The sequence below is a fragment of the Gossypium arboreum genome, chromosome 11 (genome assembly GCF_025698485.1).
Source record: "Gossypium arboreum isolate Shixiya-1 chromosome 11, ASM2569848v2, whole genome shotgun sequence".
NCBI lineage: Eukaryota > Viridiplantae > Streptophyta > Magnoliopsida > Malvales > Malvaceae > Gossypium > Gossypium arboreum.
Window position 1 is genome coordinate 20,028,152 of NC_069080.1, and position 21,970 is coordinate 20,050,121.

Here is a 21,970-nt window from a genome sequence, read left to right on the forward strand (position 1 = left end):
ACTCATTAATATTGTTTGCATTTGTTCTCAACAGTTTTTACATACAAAGCAAATATTGGCTCACTGATTACCTGATGTTTAACTAATACTAAGTTGTATTACGTAGTCAAATTGTAAAGTGAGAAGACAACTTGTATTAGTAAGTAATCTAAAAGGTCCATAGTTTGATGAAGCAAAATTGAGCAATTTGAGTAAAGGATTATTATGGCATCTATCAATTCCAATTAGGAAGATACCTTATCTTGGATATTAGAGTGAGGGACTCATTGTAATCGCCTAGATTGACAATACATCAGATAAGACCCAAGTTGAATTAATCTTAGATCCGTTTATGAATTAATTCACTTGTAACGTTCATAACATGACTTACCTCAATCCTGAGTATGTGACTGACTATGTGTGCATAACTTATATATTTTAATGTATTAAAAGCTTGAGTTCAAATAACTAAAGAGTCGAAAGTTGAGACGCTGGGTATACAACTTCTGCATGACATAGTTTCATTTACAATAGTGGAATTTATAGCCCAATAAAGGGTAAATGATATCCTCTTATTAACATTAAATGATAAATAAAAATTAACGTCGTCATGGGTCATTTGTTTAGGACAAATGATTTAATTACCATTTTTTAGTAATTAACTTTTACAGAAGTAAGACATAACAATTTCCATGTGATAAAATAAAATTATATTGAATGAGCAGAATTAACCCAAAGATATTAATGATATCCTATGAAGGTAACAAAACACTTACGACAATGTTATTATTGAATGGAGCATCAATTAATTTACTTTCGTAATGGTATATAATAGGGAGAATTCAATCATGATACTTCTATTGGATTGACTCGATGATTAAATAATATTGTAATTAATTAATAGATGAAGAGTTGAAACATAATTACAAATTATTTGAGCTTCAATTTTTTATGCCTAAGTGGCCCCTCCACTAGCTCAGTACAGCCCTTGATAGTTTGCATTTTGAATCAATATGATCATTAAATAAAAACGACATGTTAGAAAAATAGATCGCATGTACAACTATCTACAGTGAATGCATTTTCTAGCTATGAGTAAGAAATGATTTAGAGATTAAATTAATTTCTACGAATTATTATTTAATTGATTGTAATTAAATGATTGAATTTTGAAGTGAAAGTTAAATTAATTAGTTATCATAATTTTGTTGAACAAAACAATTAAACTTATTTACTTGAATTCTAGTATGATAAAGTTGATTTAAAAATAGAAAATAAATTGTTGGTTGGTTAGATTATATGGGTTGGTTTAAAAGACCAAAGAAAAATATATAATTATACATAATACATGGAAAAAGCCCAATAGACTCACAACACATGAGATAAACGGCACATAGGGTTCTAAGATGGAATGGGCAACCCACCCCTATTAATCCTAGTAAGCCTATATGTTTTCTATTAAAATATGATTATTTTATTTTCTTCTTGTTCAATTAAGACTGTGATTTTCTCTATCAATATAGATTATGGGTTAGGTCAAATAAACAACTTGCTACCTGTTGTTACTCTATCAAATTTTAGTAAGATTTATTTCACAAATAAATTCTATTCATGAGAGAGATTTTTTTTTTTATTTCTAGTCCATAGAGAGAAATTGATTTCTCTACTGGAATATCAATAAAGTTTTCATTGTGTTTATCGGTTGAGGAATTTAGAACTCACACTCTAAGCAAGTTGAGGTTCGAGAATAATAGAGAAGATCGTGTTGGTAGAAAGCTAGGAAATAACCTAAACCACTTATTCCAAAATAGGTATGAATTTAGTAAAGTATTTATTACTATAAATATCACAACCGCTCAATTTTAAAAAAAATTAATTTTTCCCTCAAATTTTCCAATAGACTAGAATTTTTATCTAGCTTGCTTGGTGTGATCGGTTAATGACCAATACAAATCGAAAGACAAGAAACTTGACAAAGTCTGAGCGATGTAAGGTTTGTGGATGTGTAAGAGAGGACACTCTCCATATTCTCCGTGATTGTTGGGTACTCAGGGAAATTTGGAGTTTTCCATCTTTCTTCTTTGAGTGATGCGAATTGGTGGATTAATAATTTGGTTAATTCCAAGGAGAGGATGGTGGGCGATTGGAGTTGGTCCATAGTTTTTTCAATTCTGTGCTGGAGGTTATAGAAATGGCAGAATGTTTTTACTTTTGCCAGTAAAATCTGGCCTCTTAATATGAAGGTGCATAAGGTTTGCTCAAGCTTAATTGAGGCTAATTCCTTTTCTTTTAATAGTCGTTTGAACTGCAGAATGAAACGCACCATTGAAAAATGAATTAAAAAACACCTTTTATTTTATTTTCTCGTAACAGTATTATACTTTTTTTTGCTCACACCTTTATTACATTCTTCAACATGTACGTACGTGAATGATGTCTAAGATAATTTGACAGTCATCAAAGCATCATCATCCTTATTCTACGAAATTACGTATATATTATATAAATTTTTAAAAGGCAGTGTATTTCAATTATTTGTAGTGCGTGTGTAAACTTGTCAATCCAACAAATGCAAAAACAAAATCGAAAATTTTATCAGTACTCGTAAAAGTATGGTTAACTTGTTGACAAATGTACATGTGAGGTTTTACATAATCTTTACAAACCAGAAGCTAACTATTAAAAAAGAAACTGACCATTTGGATACTATGGGTAAAGAAGGAAGAAGAAGAAGCTCAGTTAATGAACATAAAGAGAAGGAAAATAGGCAACTCCGAGACACAAAACAATAAAAGAATGATATTAGTTCCTCTAACCTATAATTTCTATAATTTCTGTATCGAACTGCTCGAGTCGCTTCGATTATGCAAGTTGGAAGATCATTGCATCTTTTAAACTCAATACTCACAGTGTGGTAACACTCGAATTACTTCAGCCTCGTGCGCAGTTCTGACTGCAAAATTCCAGAATTAAAAGAAATCAGCTTAAGGAGTTGCACACCATGACCTAGAGAATTTCTAGCGTGCATCAGTCTCCACTAAAACAATCATGTCTGCCATATGAATGCAAAATATCACGTACACATGGGAGCCCTGGACTAAAAAATGGATCTAGCATATCCTTGCTTACTGGATATCGATTTCCATCTGTTGATTTGTTATGTCCAGGATTTGAGGGTTGTGATCTTCGGACTCCACGAATTCGTCCTTGAATAAAACCCTGTGCATGATTATAAATGCTGTACACCATTGCACCAAAAATATCATGCAAGATATAAGCTTAGTAAAAAAAAAACAAACAAACTGTAAACTTGAAGAATCTGACATTCAAGGGTCAAAAGTAGGTCCTTCTGCAGGATATTTTTAAGGATTGTAAACGTCCACTGGTAAAACAGTTTAATCCTTGTACTATAGAACTAAATAATTTGATTCTTGTAAGTTCTATATTGGTGCAAATAAGTAAAAACTAATAGATGTTATGACTAAATGCTGATGTGAACTTCATTATTAAGAAAGGCATTATTAAGTAAAATAAATTGTGACTTGTTTCTACTCATGTCTTGGGGTAAGTCAACTCCATTCTTCTTATTTGATAAAACCATTCCCCCATAGGCAAGTATCAACAATCATATACATCCTGAGCTAAACAGGATGGATACACAGATAAAAACCCAACTGTTAAACTTTGGCCTGCAATGCAACATCAGACCAGCATTGAAGCTGAACCAGTGGAGCAACAGCATCCTGTTTATTTTGTTCATTTGTAATTTTCTTAGTTACTTTGTAATGTGATTTAAAGTTAATAGGATTTGTTGAAGATTTGAATGTGATGTAATAGCTGGTATGTCAGCTTCTTTTGTGTGTAATTTTAGCTTAACTTAAGTCATGTATTAGTGGTAGCAGTTAGACATTAGGTAACTATCTTATTCTATTGTATCACGTATACTTTAGCAGGATAAAATGAAAAGTAAGAAAAATTCATTTCTTCCAAAAAATTTCTGTTTTGTTGGTAGTTTCTTTCTGCAAGTCTCAAGTCTTTGAAATTCAAACTTTTTTCATTCTTCATTCGGGTTTATTACTTCATTGCTCTATTTTCAGACAGAGCTTCATACTTCATCCGGATTACTTGCTTCTGTTTTCCTCCTTTGTTGTTAAAACCCAACACCAACTTCACGAAACATTGCGTAATGACTACTAAATTTTAGTTGCAAACATCATTGGAGGAAATATGGCCAATGCTTGCATTTTAATGTGCATCATTGTATATAACCGAATGTGTCTGTCTCTGTAGTTAAATCTATAAGATAGAATGCACCAAGACCAAAATTAATTATATGACAAAAAAATATTCAGTAAGTTACAATGTGACACCTTAGGCGATGTCTGTTGCAGGCTGTGAAGAAGGCAACAAAACCATGTAATATGAGAGCATGGAATATATGAAAAGATAACGGAAAAAAAAAAGAGAAATAAGTAAAATTAAGAAACATAAAGAAATACATATTTATCAAGTTACAATAATGTCTTCCAATCTGGGAAAAAAGGTCATTCCAGAGTGTGCGCCACATTGAAACTTCATTAGCACTGCTCACTGTAGCTTCATGATAAACACATTAATTTACATAATTCTTGTGTCTAATTTGGTTTATTTCTGAATTAATCCCTGCTTAATTGGTGTTTTTATGATTTAATCTTGTCAGGGATGCAATTGGTTAAACACGAGCAAAAAGGGGCTAAATTGAAGGACAAATCATTGAGTTGGGGCCAAATCGTAAAGATGGGAAGGCCAAGGATTTAACATCAATTTTGACTTTATAAAAAGCTAAAAATAGAAGATATTATTTTATTTTATTTTATTATTTTTATTTTTATTTATTTTTATTTTATTTTATTATTTTAGGATTAAGCTATTTTTAGTAAACCCTATCTATATAAATAGGGGCTTTTAGTTCTTAGAAAAGCATCCCTTGTCTTTGTATTCCTACTTCTATTTAGAATTGAAATACTCTCCTTTTCCCTTTTCAAATTGGAGTTTAGCATTCTGTTAATTTTCATTTGGTTTTTTTTCTTTTGTCAATTGGGTTAATTGCCTTCCAAGTGCTTTTCTTTTCCAATTTCCATCACCTTTCACATAAATCCATCATCATCACTCTCAAGCATGAATAAATTCATGCTCCACTAAATTCTATCTTAGCTTTAGGCCGGTGTTCTTTCCGGTCGAGAATTGTGAGATTAGTACTCGCGCCTAAAATCCTTCCAATCGGTATTCACATTTTTCCTAAGTATCGGGATAGACCAATCATCCCTTAAAGTTCAATTCAATTTCAAGTCAAAGTGCACGTTGGGTTGGAGTCATGTTTGCTTACAGTTGGAGATTCGAGTCGACCGTGCTGTATTCAGATTTTCGAGAACAAATCGAGGAAAAGGTGATCAGGTTTAAACGACCCACGCGGTTGAGGCCGTTGATTCGAGTTGGGTTTTCAGAATGCAAGGCTATCGGAATCTTGAATCGGGAACACGTGTATTTCGGTTAGATAATCGGTAAGGGTTGGTTTACAGGTCGTACTGGAACCAGCTACTAGAGGAAGAATTGGTGGTTAGGACGTTCTTAACTGCTATAACCCAATTTAATTTCTCAACACGGAATTGACCGAGTCTAAGGCTAAGGCTCATTACATTTGACTGCAAATCCCAATTTAATTTCTGATTTATTTAATTATTTATCTTAGCAGTTTTAATTATTTAATTTCTAATCAATTACAAAATCTTCCACTTTACTTATTTATTTGCTTCTTTTTCAGCTGGTACGTTTTGAGTTATGGGCACGACTCTAGCCACGACCCTTGACACGACATCCTATTCATAAGCCAAACTCAAAAGTTGATTATCTCATCCAATCCCAGTTGACTCGACCCTACTACCGCTCTACTACTAATTAGAGCTATTTTGTAGGAATTATTTTTGGTGGATTCGACGCCCATCAAATTTTGGCGCCGTTGCCGGGGATTGATCAAATTTTCTAACTTTTGTTTGTCTACCTTATGACCAGATCAAAACCGAGAAATCTAGAGTTTGAGCCAGAAATTGAGAAATTGGCCCGACAACTACGAAAAGAAGCCATACAACGTGGTAAACGGCCAAATCCCGGATTTGAAGCTATATCTTACACCGAAGAAATTTTTGACGAACCAGACGAGATGGCCGAACAGACGATACGCCAACTCGCAGCTGCACCAAATGAACAACAGCCCTTATGTATAACTTATCCAGCAGGAGAGACACCGTTCGAGTTAAAGTCAGGTTTGATCCACCTACTGCCCACTTTTCGTGGACTACAAAACGAAAATTCGCACACCCACCTTAAGGAGTTCTATATGGTGTGCACAAGCATGAAACCTCAGGAAGTAACAGAAGACCAAATCAAACTTTGTGCTTTTCCATTTTCATTAGTCGACTCTGCTAGAGAGTGGCTATTTTATTTGCCTCCGAGATCTGTCAACACATAGTCTGACATGTCTCGTTTGTTTCTTGACAGGTTCTTCCCTGCAGCCCGAGCAACCGAACTAAGGAAGGACATCGTAGGAATCCGTCCGAAAGACACTGAGTCGCTCTACGATTACTGAGAGCGGTATAAAAAGTTGTGTGCAAGCTGCCCACAACATGGACTGACTGAACAGTCACTATTGCAGTATTTTTATGAGGGTTTACTCCCGATGGAAATGAAAATGATAGATACTGCAAGTGGGGGGCGCTTGTTAACATGACGCCTTAAAGAGCGAGAGAGTTGATTTCTACCATGGCTGCCAACTCTTAACAATTCCGACTGGTTTCAGAACCCACGAGACGGGTTTATGGATTAAGTTCTTTGTCTTTGGAAAATAAGATTGATAAGCTGACTAATTTTGTTCAAACTTTGCTTTCAGATAAAACAGGCCCAACACGGTTATACAGAATTTGCGCCAAGCTAAACCACCTGACAGACTCATGTCCGATTTTACAAGAGGATTCAGCGGAACAAGCAAATGCTGTCGGGAACTTTCCAAGACCACCCTAAAGACAGTATGACCCCTACTCGAACTCGTATAATGTGGGATGAAAAGATTACCCGAATTTTAGTTATAGGATGAATCCGCGATTCAATCAACCGTTTCAACAGAGGCCACCGCAGAATCAACAGATGCCACCCCCAAAGTCATCCTTGGAAGCCATAGTAGAAAGGTTAGCCAACAGTACTGAGAAATTCCAACAAAAAACTGACATGCATTTGCAGGAGTTGGACAAGCAAGTGAGCAAACTCGCGCTCACGGTTAGCTGTTTGGAGTCCCAAGATAAGCTGCCATCCCAAACTGAGCCAAATCCATGACACAATGCAAGCGCTATGACGCTAAGGAGTGGGAAGGTTTTGGAGCCCGTACCTGACACAAGTCGCGGCCACGACACTAGTCGCGCCCACTACGCAAGTCAAGATAAGGAGAAAGTTGACACAGAGACTCTAGGAGTGAGACGAGAAGAAGATAATCGACACTTTCTGAAAGGTAGAATCAACATACCTCTCCTCGACGCGATCAAACAGATCCCTATCTATATAAATACGGGTTTTTAGTTCTTAGAAAAGCATCCCTTATCTTTGTATTCCTACTTCTATTTGGAATAGAAATACTCTCATTTTCCCTTTTCAAATTAAAGTTTAGCATTCTGTCAATTTTCATTTGGTTTTGTTTATTTTGTTAAATTGGGTTAATTGCCTTCCAAGTGCTTTTCTTTTCCAATTTCCATCACCTTTTACATAAATCCATCATCTTCACTCTCAAGCATGAATAAATTCATGCTCCACTAAATTCCATCTTAGCTTTAGGCCAGTGTTCTTTCCGGTCGAGAATTGTGAGATTCGTACTCGTGCCTAAAATCCTTCCAATCAGTATTCACCTTTTTCCTAAGTATCTGGATAGACCAATCATCCCTTAAAGTTCAATTCGATTTCAAGTCAAAGTGTACGTTGGGTTGGAGTCGTGTTTACTTACAGTTGGAAATTCGAGTCGGCCGTTCTGTATTCGGATTTTCGAGAACAAATCAAGGAAGAGGTGATCAGTTTTAAACGACCCACGCAGTTGAGGCTGTTGATTCGAGTTGGGTTCTTCAGAACGCAAGGCTATCAGAATCTTGAATTGGGAACACGTGTATCTCGGTTAGATAATCGGTAAGGGTTGGTTTGCAGGTCATACCGGAACCAGTTACTAGAGGAAGAATTGGTGGTTAGGACGTTCTTAACTGCTATAACCAGCTTATCGATCGAATGAGAAGATTAATTTTCGAGGATCGATTCTCAACACGGAATTGACCGAGTCTAAGGCTAAGGCTCATTACATTTGACTGCAAATCCCAATTTAATTTTTGATTTATTTAATTATTTATCTTAGCAGTTTTAATTATTTAATTTCTAATCAATTTCAAAATCCCCCACTTTACTTATTTATTTGCTTCTTTTTCAGCTGGTGCGTTTTGAGTCGTGGGCACGACTCTAGCCACGACCCTTGACATGACGTCCTATTCATAAGCCACACTCGAAAGTTAATTATCGCATCCAATCCCTATGGACTTGACTCTACTACCGCTCTACTACTAAGTAGAGCTATTTTGTAGGAATTATTTTTAGTGGATTCAACGCCCATCACTTCAGAAGCTGAAGCAAGCTGAATTATGCCACTTAAAGACAGCCATATATTTCCAACATCATAGATGAAGCCACAGCTAAGCCAGAAAACTGGCTAATGCAAGGACCAGGCGTATTGGGGCACACAAAATTTCCCAGAGAATCCAAAACATGGGATACAGGACAGAAGTTGCTGCGGTAGCATGAAAAAAGAAAAGTGAATATAATTAACATATTGAATCAATGGAACATCAATCATCTAATGACCTACTAATGTTGTGGAGAACTAAGCCAATAAAACATATAGGCATCAATACAACCTCAAAGAGATCCCCAACTAGAGATATAATAAAACCAATTCCAATGCATAGACCAAAAAGAAGCTTTCAATTGCTTCACTGAACATATTCCAAACTGGAAACAGGAAGTCCAAAAATTCCATAAATTGTCCTGCTAATGGTAAATTAAAGAAAGAGAAAAATGGTCGAATAGCACGCAAAACCATCCACAAACATTGCACAGCCTTCTCAAAGTTGTGCAGAAATAGCATAGTTCCCAAGTACTAGATCCTCGATAGCATCTCTCAAGTTTCTATCCGATCAAAAAGTGGCCCACATAAACGAGAAGCAGTTGCCTTAAGAACAGGGACATTTTTGTATAGGTCATAAAATCCTATTAGAACAGTAATGACGGAAATCAAAAGATATAGAGCTCTGGCATAGGGCACATCCATGGACAATAGATATTACAAAAGCCAGGATATGATTGAAAAAAAAGGGCCCAAGATGGAAGACCAGCCTCTAATAAACGAAGTAACCTCAGATCAGGTGTTATTATTTGCTTTAGTTTAAATGGGAGATCCCTATCGTCAAACCTAAACAGAATAAGAACGTCCCTATGCTTTGTTGCTTCGACTGGATTTTTGTTAGAGTATTTTAATGAATTTTCAGCTTTCCTTTAGGTTTCCTCACAATAGACATCAACTTTAGCTCTAGGAGTAATTGCTGAAGTGACTCTCTTTCTCTTATAAGGCCCAATAGGAATAGTGTGTGGCTTAAAAGTTTCAGAGTCCACAGTTGTAGAGTACACCGAGGCATTACAGGTTTGACTAAATTAGTTGTTAAATGAAACAGCACAAGATTTTAACACATGTACTCAAGAATGACTTGTTTGGGGTGTCGACAACACTTTCTAGCACATTGTTATAGGAAAACTAGTTACAAAGGCAATCTAGCGCCACATGCTTAAGTGCCTTCTAAGTTTCAAAGACTACAAGCTCTTCAAAGCTTTCAACAAAAGTAGTGCTTCGGCAAACCTTAGACCAACAAACATCAAGAACCAACTTTTAGAAAAAAAAACAACTGGAGTGAAAATTAAAACTTCATGCAGTCACAATTCCAACTTATCATAGAACTTTCATATAGCATGTTAATAAAAGACAGTTGTTGATACTTTCAAAGACTACAAGCTCTTCAAACCTTTCAGCAAAAGTAGAGCTTCGGCAAACCTTGGACTAACTTTTAGAAGAAAAAAAAACAAGTGGAGTGAAATTAAACTCCAGCAGTCCCAATTCCAACTCATCATAGAACTTTTGTATAGCATAATAATAAAAGACAGTTGTTGATACTGATCCCCTAATAAAGGATTCAAAACATAGACAATGTAAATGTTGTAAATAGTGTTAAATATGACTCTTATTTTCAGTCAAATTTGAAAAATAGTCTTTCAGTTAAACTCTGTTTACTTGTTTCAATCAAATACTGATTAGTTTAGATTATTTTATTATTATTTGATCTATGAATTTAGCCTATAAATAGGCTCTTTTACAACCTTAGAAAATACACCCATTAGAGATTAGAACTTATAACACATTTAGAAAATTTTGTGTTTACGTTTTGAGGGTTCTTTGTTTTCGGGTTTTCGAGATTTAGTCTCAATCTCCATCTTTTGTACTCTTCATTCTTTTGTCATTATAGTAAAATTATCTTTGCCCATGGTTTTTTATCCTCTTTGGAGGGGTTTTTTCACATTAAATTTGTGTGTTCAATTTCTCAATTTATTCTGCTATTTTACTTGTTCGCTGCTTAATCGAGTCGAAATCCTAACAAATAGTGTTATTTGGAGGATATACATGTTAGATTTTTTGAAGTAAATAAAATGTGAATTATCAATGTCTGGGAGTTTTTGAAGTAATTAAGTTGTGAAAAGCATTAGAGTCAAAGTGTGAAATTAAAAGTATAAAATGATTAAATTGAATTAGAGGGAAAAAGAGGAACTAGAAGTGTTTTCCCTTGAAATGTAGCATTCCTTACCCGGGTCTAAATTCGGGCTCGAGTAAGTGGTGTTACAGACAAACCCTAGAACACATATTTAAGGAGAAAACAGAAGCTAAAACCACAGCTACTGATGCTAAAAGGCTAAAGAGTAACACAATGCTTGACTTAAGACATGGTTTGGTTTCTCACCGAACTCCTGAACAACGTAACCAAGTTATCCTTCTCAAAATTACTTTCAAGTGAAATATTACACTCATTTGTACAGTGGTTCCAAGGACGTTACTCTAGGTTGGTGACGTCAGAGAAAGTGCTAGGGCCAGTTCTCCAGTAACTCAAAACCGCCAGAAGTCTCTATTGTTAAGAAGTAACAACACATTGAGTTCAAAGGGAACAAAGTACAGAGTATATGAGAGGAAGCTGATGAGGATTTCTAAGAGTAAACAACTCTCGTTTACCTTGTTAATAAATAAAGAGTAAAGTGGAGAAGTTATGAGCTTATATTACTAAATTTCACTTAATACACCTTCAACTGGTTTTCTCTACTAATTTTGAAATGGGGTCATTACTGTAGACTTCTAAAGATTGATTTGACCCTCCATCAATTGTAATAAACCTAGAGAGACATAAAATAGCCAAACATACTCTACTCTTAACAAAACTAAGAGGTTCTAGCAAACATGCATGTCAGTTAGCATTTCTATATTTATAATTTAAGTCCTAAATGGGATTCAGTCTAGAACAATAAAGATAACTTTTATCCTAGTGTCTTTAAATATGAAGGCAAAAATATACCAATTGTTAACTTCAAGTGCTCTCTGAAACAATGCTGCTCTGAGAATGTTCCGGAGAACCAAGAAGACATACAGCTCACTGCTTATCAATGCTGTCAAACTCCCATCTTTGCATGAATTTTGTTTCTATGGCCACAGAGGTATCAGTCTGCAAATAAGAAGAAACATGCTAAAAGGCAAATAAAAAGTATCTAGATGGTGAACCACCAAAAAGAAAAGCAAATACCTGAAGCTCATTGTGGTAGTTAAGACCGCGAACATTGGACTATGTGACTTCAAATACAATGAAGCCATACAATGTACTATTCAGCTCACTGCTAAGAAGCGAAGAGGTATTTAGTTTATTAATAGGTGGCAACACCTCCTTTCCAGACAATGTTTTAGCATCAAGAAAAGGCAACCATCTCTCAAAATTATTGGAGCCTTCAGCATTTGATTTAGAAGAAGCTTCCTTTCCCTCCTTTTTCTCCCTACGGCCTTTGGTGATAGCGAAAGGAGACAATCTAGACTGTAAATAAATATAAATGACTCAAATTCAATTATACTCTTCTTGCCTTTAAAAAGAATATATACTTTATTTTCTTTCAAAAAATAGAAAGGTATTTTCAACAACCTTGGTAACCATCAATTGCCACAAGAGATCTGACCGTGAACCTAAGTCACTGAGCCATTATTGGTTGTCCACCAAAATGTAGAATTTCTTACTTTCAAGGGCCAAGAAAAGGCTAAGATCAGACTGCAAATCTCTGCAATCAGACATTAAACGACAAAAGTTCAATAGACAAAAGAAAAGCAGATTACCCTGAAGATTTATTAATGAAATAACCATATCATATTAGCCTATAGAAGTCAGGTAAACTCAGTAAGATCACATATATTCAGCATATACATAAACACACTGATTTAAACATATATTTTTCATCACCGTTTCGGCCTTCCCTATAATTTGCAAATTATAGAAATTCATCTAGAAGCTAATAATAACCAAAACCAAAGCCTCCGATAAACAAATCCAAAATTATCTGTGGATTCTATTTGGAAGATTTCCATTGAAATAGTTTTACAAAACCAGATAAAAGTCCATTCTTATTCTTCTATTGTTCCTATAAAGCAATTCCTCGGAAACGTACAGCATTGCCAAATTTAAAAAAAAAAAAAAAAGCATATAATCTCGTCAGAAAAATGTAATCAGCAATTGGAGAAAATGACAATGTACGAAGAATTTTATTCATTGAATTAAATTATAAACTAATAACTGAAGCCAAAGATTTTTAAACTAATGAAATTCAACATAGTTACCTAATTTAGAGACTGGTTAAAGGAAAAACAGAGCGTCCATCCTCGTATTTTCCCATCAAAATTATGCTCTAAGCTCTGTTCAGCAAATCACTCACGTGAGGGGAAACAAAACAAAGCTCATTAATATCCAAAAAAAGGTACAGCAATATTTAAATATATATATATATATATATAAAGAGAGGAGGAGGGTAAATTGACCTTGATGAAAGGAAGTCCATGACAATTGAAGAGTAAACGATGAAAAACAAAATATCGAACTTCGTAATGTTTTCATGCATTATGATTATGTTCTTTTCCCATGGGGGCCAAGAAACCTGGGAAATAAGCGAGACATGCGGTGGGATGAACGTTACGGCTGTTCCTATCCTATTTACCTGCGCCTTTTGTCTTCTCTTCTTCGCCAATCGCCATGCATGCATATATTAAATAAGATATTTATACTACTGCTACTTTTCTTCCAAAAAGTGTTTGTAAATTACATGATGTCATCATTTTTAAAATATAATTGAGTTAATAGTCAAAATATATTTGGTCATGCTATAAGGAATTTGATCATACACGTTTAAAAATAAATATATCAAATTATTTTTATATCAATAACTGTGTTAATAATTTAAAATGATTAGATCAAATCAAATCAAAATTTTATATATAAAATATAGATTAAACTAAAAATTCATATATAATTTTAAAATTTATTCTTAAAATTTAAATACATCCATTATAACTTGCTATTCTTGTCAATCATTTCTTGCAACCCAAACACCGTGCTCAGGGCATCACATAACTCTCTTGGGAAACACCTCGCAAAGCAATCTCTTAACCCAACAAAGAATCTCTGTTCACATCCATCCAGGAATAACCTTGTCCTATCTAAGGGAACTTGTAAAGACCGTAGCTGTGAATACGATATGCTTGCTCAACCAAACTTCAACCATAATCCGACATGAAGGAGCCCACATATATATGCTGAGCCTTACGAGAAAAGTCTTGCCAAAAGCTAAGTTACCTCCAACTCTGTTCAAACCACTCACCTATATTACCTTCTACCACCGTATAGCTCTCCGCACCTCCTTACGATTCAACCATCTTGAGACATCACAACCTCCTTTATGCATCAATAGAATCTATAACCAATTTAACCAAAATGAAAATCTCAGAATTTTCAAATTCTCAACCTTTATAATCCCAATGTTAGAAGAATTTACAGTTAAAATACGTAAATATTGAGTTTGTTAATTGTAGTTAACCATGAGTAAGAAAAATTTTACCTGAATTTTGAGTATGGAGAAAGATGAGTTGGATTTGAATTAACTAATTTTCTTTATTATTATTATTGTCGACCATCTACAAACTTAACCAACAAGACAACTAAATGCTCTACAACCTTACCCAGGACCCCTCTTACATCGGCCCACAAAAAAAAATATATTGGAACCACAGTCAAAATAAAAGGAAAATTAGGTTACTCTACTACCAATATGCTTATCTCATATGATGAACATGATCCTTCTTTTCAACCTAAAAAGAAAAACAAAAACTAAAGAATCCTTCATGTTAATCAAATCGGATTGGATCAAATTGTCAAATGTCAAATGGAAATTGGCTTGATGTTCAACTCCACTAGGTTGGTGGAAAGAACCTGTTGAGATTGAATGGTAATGTGTAAAACTCTTCATTTCTATTGTCTCCTCTGAACGTTCTGAACTTAACCCACCATGGCATTCCACGATCTTTCTTCGATTTTTCCACTTCCAACGTATTATCCAAAAACACCGCCACAATCAGACCAACCGTTGCCGGAGACAGGAATACGGTATTCAAAAATGCGTTGAACTGCAGTACCAACACTGCCTGTCATTAGGATTTTACATACCTTACCTACAATGTCAAACTGATTCTATTTGGTTTCGGAACAAGGCTTACCCATCCGGCATTTGTGTGAACGAGCCCTCGGTGCTTGAGATTCCAATATTCATTAAAGAATTGAGGGATGGAAATTCCAAGGAAAAGTGATAGCCCTATGATAATGAGGTTTCTCATACAATTCATGTTTGTGAATTGGAGAAATGATAATCCAACTGAAGCTGCAACCAAGCAGGAAATTGTGATTTAAAGTTATAAATACCATGAAAACAATAGTATAGGAACTTGGATAATCCTACTAATATAAAACATAAATACATACATACCTACAAGACCAAAGAGTACACAGTACAGTGCCGCAAAGATTGGGAAAGGTATGGATGCAAACACAGCTCCAAATTTTCCTGTAAAAAACTCATGTCAAAATACCATAAAGGGGGAAGAGCATGTCAAGATTTGTAGATTCAGAAATGCAACACCGATAAGTACGTATACTTCTCATAGCAGATATGAAATTAACTTTGGTTATCAGCACATCAAAGTTTGTAAGTACCTAAGATGGAGAAAAATATCATGAAGGCAGCAGATAACTGAACAACTCTGCGACTCCCAACTCGGCTTAGTCCAAGGAGTCCAACATTTTCCCTGAAACATAAGCAAGACGCTTATCAATATAAGGGAAGTACAACACTAGCAGCATGCAGCAAAAGCTGACCTAAAACTATATCTTACACAGAAACAGTAGAACCAGTGCCTGTTCCAAAAAGGCCATCGAGCAAGATGCCAATACCCTGTAAAATGATCATGAAAACCATCCAACTTAACAATTTAATAGAGAAGACAAGAAAAAGTACTTGAATGAAATGTCAAAGTACTACAGTATCTGAAAAAGGTTAAATAGTTTAAACAAATTGTGGATGGTTGATAGTGTGTGCAAAGCTAGAGAGATGATGCTCATGGCTGAGGGTGAAAACCAAAGCATAATTTGAAGTAATCATGGAAAGACTAATGTTCTACACCACATGCAAGCATCTTTAATTGAAAGGTGAAGCCTCTTGAACAATATGGCCCTAGGTTCAAGTTTGAGAAATTTGGATATTGGATTTTCTTCAGCTACACATTGGTTTGTTGGTTATCAGTTAGTTTTATCTCGACATGGCTTGTTTGGTTTATCACAAATGTGTTTCTTATCATACATGTACTTGTTTTGTTGATTAAAGAAAAAAGGACTGAATGAAATAGAAATAGAACGATAGTAATGTTAAAAGTTAAAAAACCACCCACCTGCCAGCCAATGCCACGGCTTAATACATAAGCTGGAGGTGGGGTTGCAATAGCCAATCGAGATGCTGCCTTGTAAGCTCCGGTCGACTATACCATGATATGTAACATTGCGAAGCAATTTCGTTAATTAAAAAATTATTCATAGTAGACTTTTCCGTTTGAAATGTATCATCAATGAGATGTACCTCAACCATAGACACTAGAACAGCAGACATCATAGCAAACGAATGGCCAGCTGAAAATGTAGGGGGTCCCCACTGAAGAGGGTATGGGAACATGAACCTGGATCATAGAACATTTACGTAGGAGCCAGCAAAAATAGAACGCGAGTCAAGAAAGTGAAGATTAATATATAAAAATGTATGTACCATGGAGCAGTAGATATGAGATTTGCTCGGTCAGTACGGCAACTAAGTTGAGTAGCATTAGGTTTGTCACGGTAAGCCCCACTGGCAGTCAGTATAAGGGAATAGATCCAAATGATTGCAACACATATCAATACAGGAAACCTTTCAAAAATAGGGACATCTCTTATGGGCCGCACATGCTTTAGATACTGCAGTTCCCATAAAGCCAAACCATGTGAAACTTAAGCAAGATAAAATAAAATAAGGAGAGAAAAATAACTAATATAACGGCAGCATCTATACGAAACACTTACTTGAGACAATCCAATAACCAACAAAAGCATTGGCAGTCCGATTTCTACACAATTTCCCAGCTGAAACAAATATTGCCAAAAATGATTTAGAGTTAGAAGTGTGTGGTACTCACATAGTAACAGGGAATTCATTATTCAGCTTAACTCAGTAAGTTTTGTTATAGTGGTTAAGTACTCAATTAAATTAGATCATATCATTAATATCAAACAGCCACTAAGTGCAAAAAATGACGGCACTTGGACAGAACTATAATACGTTACTTAACATCAACTAGACTTATGCATTACTTGCATATGTATTTCTCAATAGAATCTTAATTTCATATATGTTGACATTTTAAGAGACTCGGCTAATCATCCAAGACAATGAGGATGGTTTAGTAACTTTTCATGACACTCCTAAAATGAATTTTGATAGCACACTTAGATAACTATCGTGGTCAATGAGCTAGAATCAATATTGTAAAATTCAGATGTGATTGCAAGAGGTGCTAAACATATTGAACAGGCCTACCAAAGGAAATCCTCTCTGAAACAATCCCAGGCCTACTAATGCAACCACCGGTGCCATACCAAGAGGGCTGAAAAACCTGCACGGAAAACTCAAGCGGTGAAGAACAATATAATCCAACATTCCTGGACTAACAACTTCACATTTTAGTATGCTACCAATGTACCGTGAAAAGAGACCCCAAACTTGACTGTATCCCAGGATAATTTGTATGCTTGAGGCTACAATAAGAGCTCCTTGAATAGCTCGCATCGTTTGTATAAATCTCTGCAAACCAATCACATGGGAAGATCTCTTTCAAATTACCCCTAGCAAATGAGAAAGTTCAATTTTTGAGAAGGAAATCAAATCGACACACTAGCGGGATATAAACTTGGCATTGATGGCATACCGTACTAACAGTAGCACAGCGTTTGGTGAGTTAAAAGAATGTTAGATATATCTACTTAAAGGCATAATTCTGCAGAGTAATAAGCATCTTATTCTTTTCCCCTGGTCCATTTTTTGAACCAGAGGTGATGGGTAGGTGTAACAAGCAATTCAATACTGCGCATTTTAGCATCAGTAGTTGATGACAATGATGTCCATGATGAATGATTTTACAAGCTAATCTTGTTAGGACAATGATGTGTGCTCCCCGGAATCGACATATTGCTTTGAAAGGTTAGATTTCTGTGTCAATAATAAGTCCTGAATATTAGGGTGATGATAAAACAAATCTCACTTCAGTTAAATTGAGATGGCCAAATAAATATAACAAAGATGTCTCCACATATTGCTAATTGGTTTTAGGCTGGATGTTCATTCTAAACTTTAGCACCGCATTAAACCAACCATAATGCTTTTAAGTTGGATTTCCATCTAAATTTTCGCACTCACACTTGTCTTTCTCCAATAAAATATTGAGGTCAATAAAAGTTGCTCTTTCTCTAAGACTCACCGAAGCTCCTGCTTCTAGGTTAGGTGGCAAAATTTGACTACAATGTTTGCTAGCATGACTATGTTCACACAGTTCTAGTGTACAACTGCTAAAATTGGTTTTTTTTTTTTTAAAAAGGTGATCAACAAGGCACAAGAAACTTACCTCATGTCGATTACTAATCCGTTGTAATGAGGAATCATTTATTATATAAGCTATTGGGATGATGTAAGCAAAAGAACCTCCAACGATTGCTGGCAACCTTGTTCCGAAAAGTGCTTGGAGAAGTGTGTTAATGCCTGCTACAAAGAGCAAAGTCTGTATTACCCGTGCTTTGTCCCCCTGGTTATGAACCAAAACATAGGTAAATAAACAGAATAGGTGTTACATAAAAGAAAGAAATTTTGGCTAAAGGATAATTGTATGACCTATCATAGTATATACTGCCTCCAAGATCCTCTAGACCAAAATCGAACCACATATGATTACCAGTTCCCAATATACTGTGAAGTTGAGAAGGCAAAGAGAAGACAGGACAAGATCTAATTTCACCTCCTTAATCAATGGCATATTAACCTCAAAATGTTATACTAGTTGGGAACCAATGTACTGGTTCAAAGTTACCAGCATAGTTGCATTGACCTGGCAGCAACTTACGATATAAAATGGACAGAAAAGCAACAGAGGGTAGCCGGACCCTGAATTAAGATGATAACAAACTAATATAGTGAAGTATAGCTAGCTTACATCACTTCCACCCATTGCTGGGACGAGCACTGACGGGATCATTACACTGGTACCCAACATCAGGATGTAGTTCTGAAATGCTAGTAGGATAGTTTCAGCTGCAAGAAAAAAGACATTTTATAAGCACTGGCAAGATATTCAGGAACAAAATCGACACCTAGACATGTGAACTCGACAGGGTCAAAAAGAAGACTAGTTTCTAGTTTGATGAATAATTTACAATAACAAGGCATAGAGTGACAAAGCAATATGTGTACATTACAAAAAATAGAAGTGCATACATACAGTAGAAATGAAATTGCAATGCAGCTAGAGGTATGAATAAAATACTACAATCCCTTATCTCCTAAAATTTACACAGCATTTAGAATCCCTTAATACTTACTGTTGATCCACATTGATTAATGATGCAAAAAATTTGTTATTACGCCCTTATTTTGGGGGCACTGATGAGATATACATCAGTGAAACCGTTTATAAGACATTCTTTGTATACCAAGAGCATAATATTTCATTCATTCGCTAAAGATGGGAAAACTCATCAGATTCCAACAACTTTTTCCTAATCTGCTAGACCTAAATCGCAACCGCCATCATAAAAACTTTAACATCCATCAAAAGCGTCTTATCTTAGACGAATCTACTATGGGATGCAATCTTTAAGAAAACTTATTCCCTAAATAGACCACAAATGTGTTTTTCCTTTTGCAAATATTGAATGTTAACCACTAATTTCAATGGCCTAGTTATTCATCTAATTCTCACCTTAACTTTGTCTCTATGTCAATGTCATGCTCCTAATTTTCAAATATGAGACTAGAAGAAATACCCTTAACGAAACTGGACTAATTACTTGAATCTTCACTTCTTTAAGCTGCATATCACTTATAGCTTGTGTATAAAAGCCATATGAAATTTGCATAGAGATTATAAGAGCCAACAAAAGCACCTAACCTTAACCTATCTTTTACTACTAGGACATTTAGCTCACATTATATACTGCTATCCACATACACCAAGTTTCATATTGTATTGAAGTAGTAAACAGGCAGAACAGTTGCCGGCGGAGACCGGTTAGACCATCAGCAGTCTGAGTCACTAGCAGAGACAGTTGTGTGATATGTGGGAAGCTCGTTCTCAAGGAATGTGGCAACGATGCCCAAAGAAAAAGAACAAAATAAGGATCAAATAGGTCATAACCATCACGCAATCACCAAATAGTTCACAAATTTGGAGCCTGGATACAAATCAACAAGCCCAAAGAAACAACATATGCTAGTACAGATAATAAAAGCAAATGCACTGTGCTGCTTGATATCTTCCCAACATGGAATTGGATCATATGCTGGAATATTTAGCAATGTGTCGGCGTTAAAGATAGTTATTTTGTCAGTGCAGTCATATTGAAGAGCTAAAACTTGCATGAGTTTACTACATTCCCAAGTTGACGACTAATACCACAATAAACAAATGATACCCAGTATTTGCATTCATCAAGCATGACCACTTCTATAGGCTGGTTAGTATTATGGAAAATTACGGAAATGCCCGTAAGTCCCAATTCCCACACCGTGAATACAGAATATCGAGGAATTCTGTTTGGAACCCGAGAAAATACAGAAAGAAAACCCCTACATATAACCATTGCAAAAAAAAAAAATGTTTTCTTAATCATTTCTAACTATCTAAAGAAATCATGAAAAAAGAATCAACGTTTGCAGCAGAAGGTTGCACTGATTTAACATTACAAACAACACCGTAAACGAAACTCAAGAATCCCAATTTTTTTTTTAAAAAAAAGTTAAAAAAGTAGCGTTAAGGAGACAAAAACATTTATTTTCCATCTGTTGGGGTCAAGTCAAGTTCATAATAATGCCACAAACACAAAGTATAGCTTTACAGTCTATAACTATGACCCACAGTTTCATTCTTTTTCCTTTCATATTTTTTTCTTGTTTTTGGTTGCAGCATCCCAGTGTCACAACTCACATAGCCATAAAGCATAAAGCCATTATACCCATCCCAAAGAGAGAAAAAGAAAATGGAAGAGACCAGAAAAAAAAACACTTGAAAAGAAACTTTAAGATCAGAAGTCGAGACCCACCATCCCATTTTTCTCATTTACCGTCATTGTTTCTTTAAGTAATTAAAAGATGATAAAGAAAAACAACACCATACAAAAGAAGACGTACCCCAAGGAGGGTTAGAGTCTATGCAGTACTCAAGGTCTTGAAGCTGGTCCATAGGAGGATGGATTATTTCTGCCATTTCAAAGCTTTGGAAAAATAAAAAGAAATATGAAGAAGCAGGAAGAAGTAGCAGAAAAACAAGAAGAGGAAAGAAGAAGGGAAACTGAGAAGAAAGTAGTGAAGTACAGATATAAAGTGAAGAAGAAAAGAGGCTTCCCAAGGAAAATTAATAAAAAGTTATAAAAGGAGAATAATATGCCGCCAATGAACTAAAGCAATGCCAGCAATAGGCTCTAACACTCAAAGCCCCTCTGGTTCGATAAGCTTCAACTTTTGATTAAGTTGTTAATTTTTTTAAATAAAATTTAACTGTTTAACCTTGATATCTTTATTCATTTACCAAACAGCCATCAATTTGGCCCCCCATATCTTTTTTTCTTTAGCAGAAATCAATGAAACAAAAAAACACACACAAACACAACAATCAACAATGACAACATACAACAGTGTACCATCTAAAACTCATCTTTAAAGCTATCCCATTTGACAAAACAGAGCAGCAAATCGTCCTCTAGGCCAGGTAACTTGAGACCCATCTTTAAAGCTAAAAATTTCAGTAATAAAAAAAATCCCAAAATGTTTTTTTTTTTTGAGGCTTTAGAGTTGGAATTTGGTTTTTTTTGCCAGATTCCATAAGGAGGATGTGATTTGTGGATTATGAAATTGTGTATGTCAATACCATGATTATAGTGTTTAACTTCATTAAACAGAACCTTATATGACATGTTTGCATGCAGGT

General features: G+C 35.2%; 1 protein-coding gene and 1 pseudogene across 5 annotated transcripts; both read right to left on the minus strand.

Moving 5' to 3' along the window:
• Window positions 1-2,905: 2,905 nt before the first annotated feature.
• LOC108471426 (uncharacterized) lies at window positions 2,906-13,127 on the minus strand (annotated as a pseudogene).
• A 1,171-nt stretch (window positions 13,128-14,298) lies between these two features.
• Window positions 14,299-21,970, minus strand: LOC108470469 (nucleobase-ascorbate transporter 1). 5 transcript variants are annotated; one of them, XM_017771786.2, is made up of 15 exons: window positions 21,684-21,969; window positions 21,175-21,257; window positions 18,983-19,080; window positions 18,401-18,577; window positions 17,483-17,583; window positions 17,320-17,395; window positions 16,806-16,865; window positions 16,513-16,700; window positions 16,330-16,426; window positions 16,145-16,231; window positions 15,593-15,651; window positions 15,414-15,505; window positions 15,187-15,264; window positions 14,921-15,081; window positions 14,299-14,830 (listed from the first exon to the last, which is right to left on the minus strand). In XM_017771786.2, exons 1-15 carry the CDS (start codon window positions 21,695-21,697, stop codon window positions 14,618-14,620), a joined length of 1,584 nt encoding a protein of 527 aa, XP_017627275.2. In that variant the 5' UTR covers window positions 21,698-21,969; the 3' UTR covers window positions 14,299-14,617. The 5 variants fall into 5 exon arrangements, with proteins under 5 accessions (XP_017627275.2, XP_052878015.1, XP_052878018.1 ...); XM_053022055.1 differs by having other exon boundaries at window positions 17,320-17,583; window positions 21,684-21,970; XM_053022058.1 differs by lacking the exon at window positions 21,175-21,257 and adding an exon at window positions 18,664-18,738 and having other exon boundaries at window positions 17,320-17,583; window positions 21,684-21,967.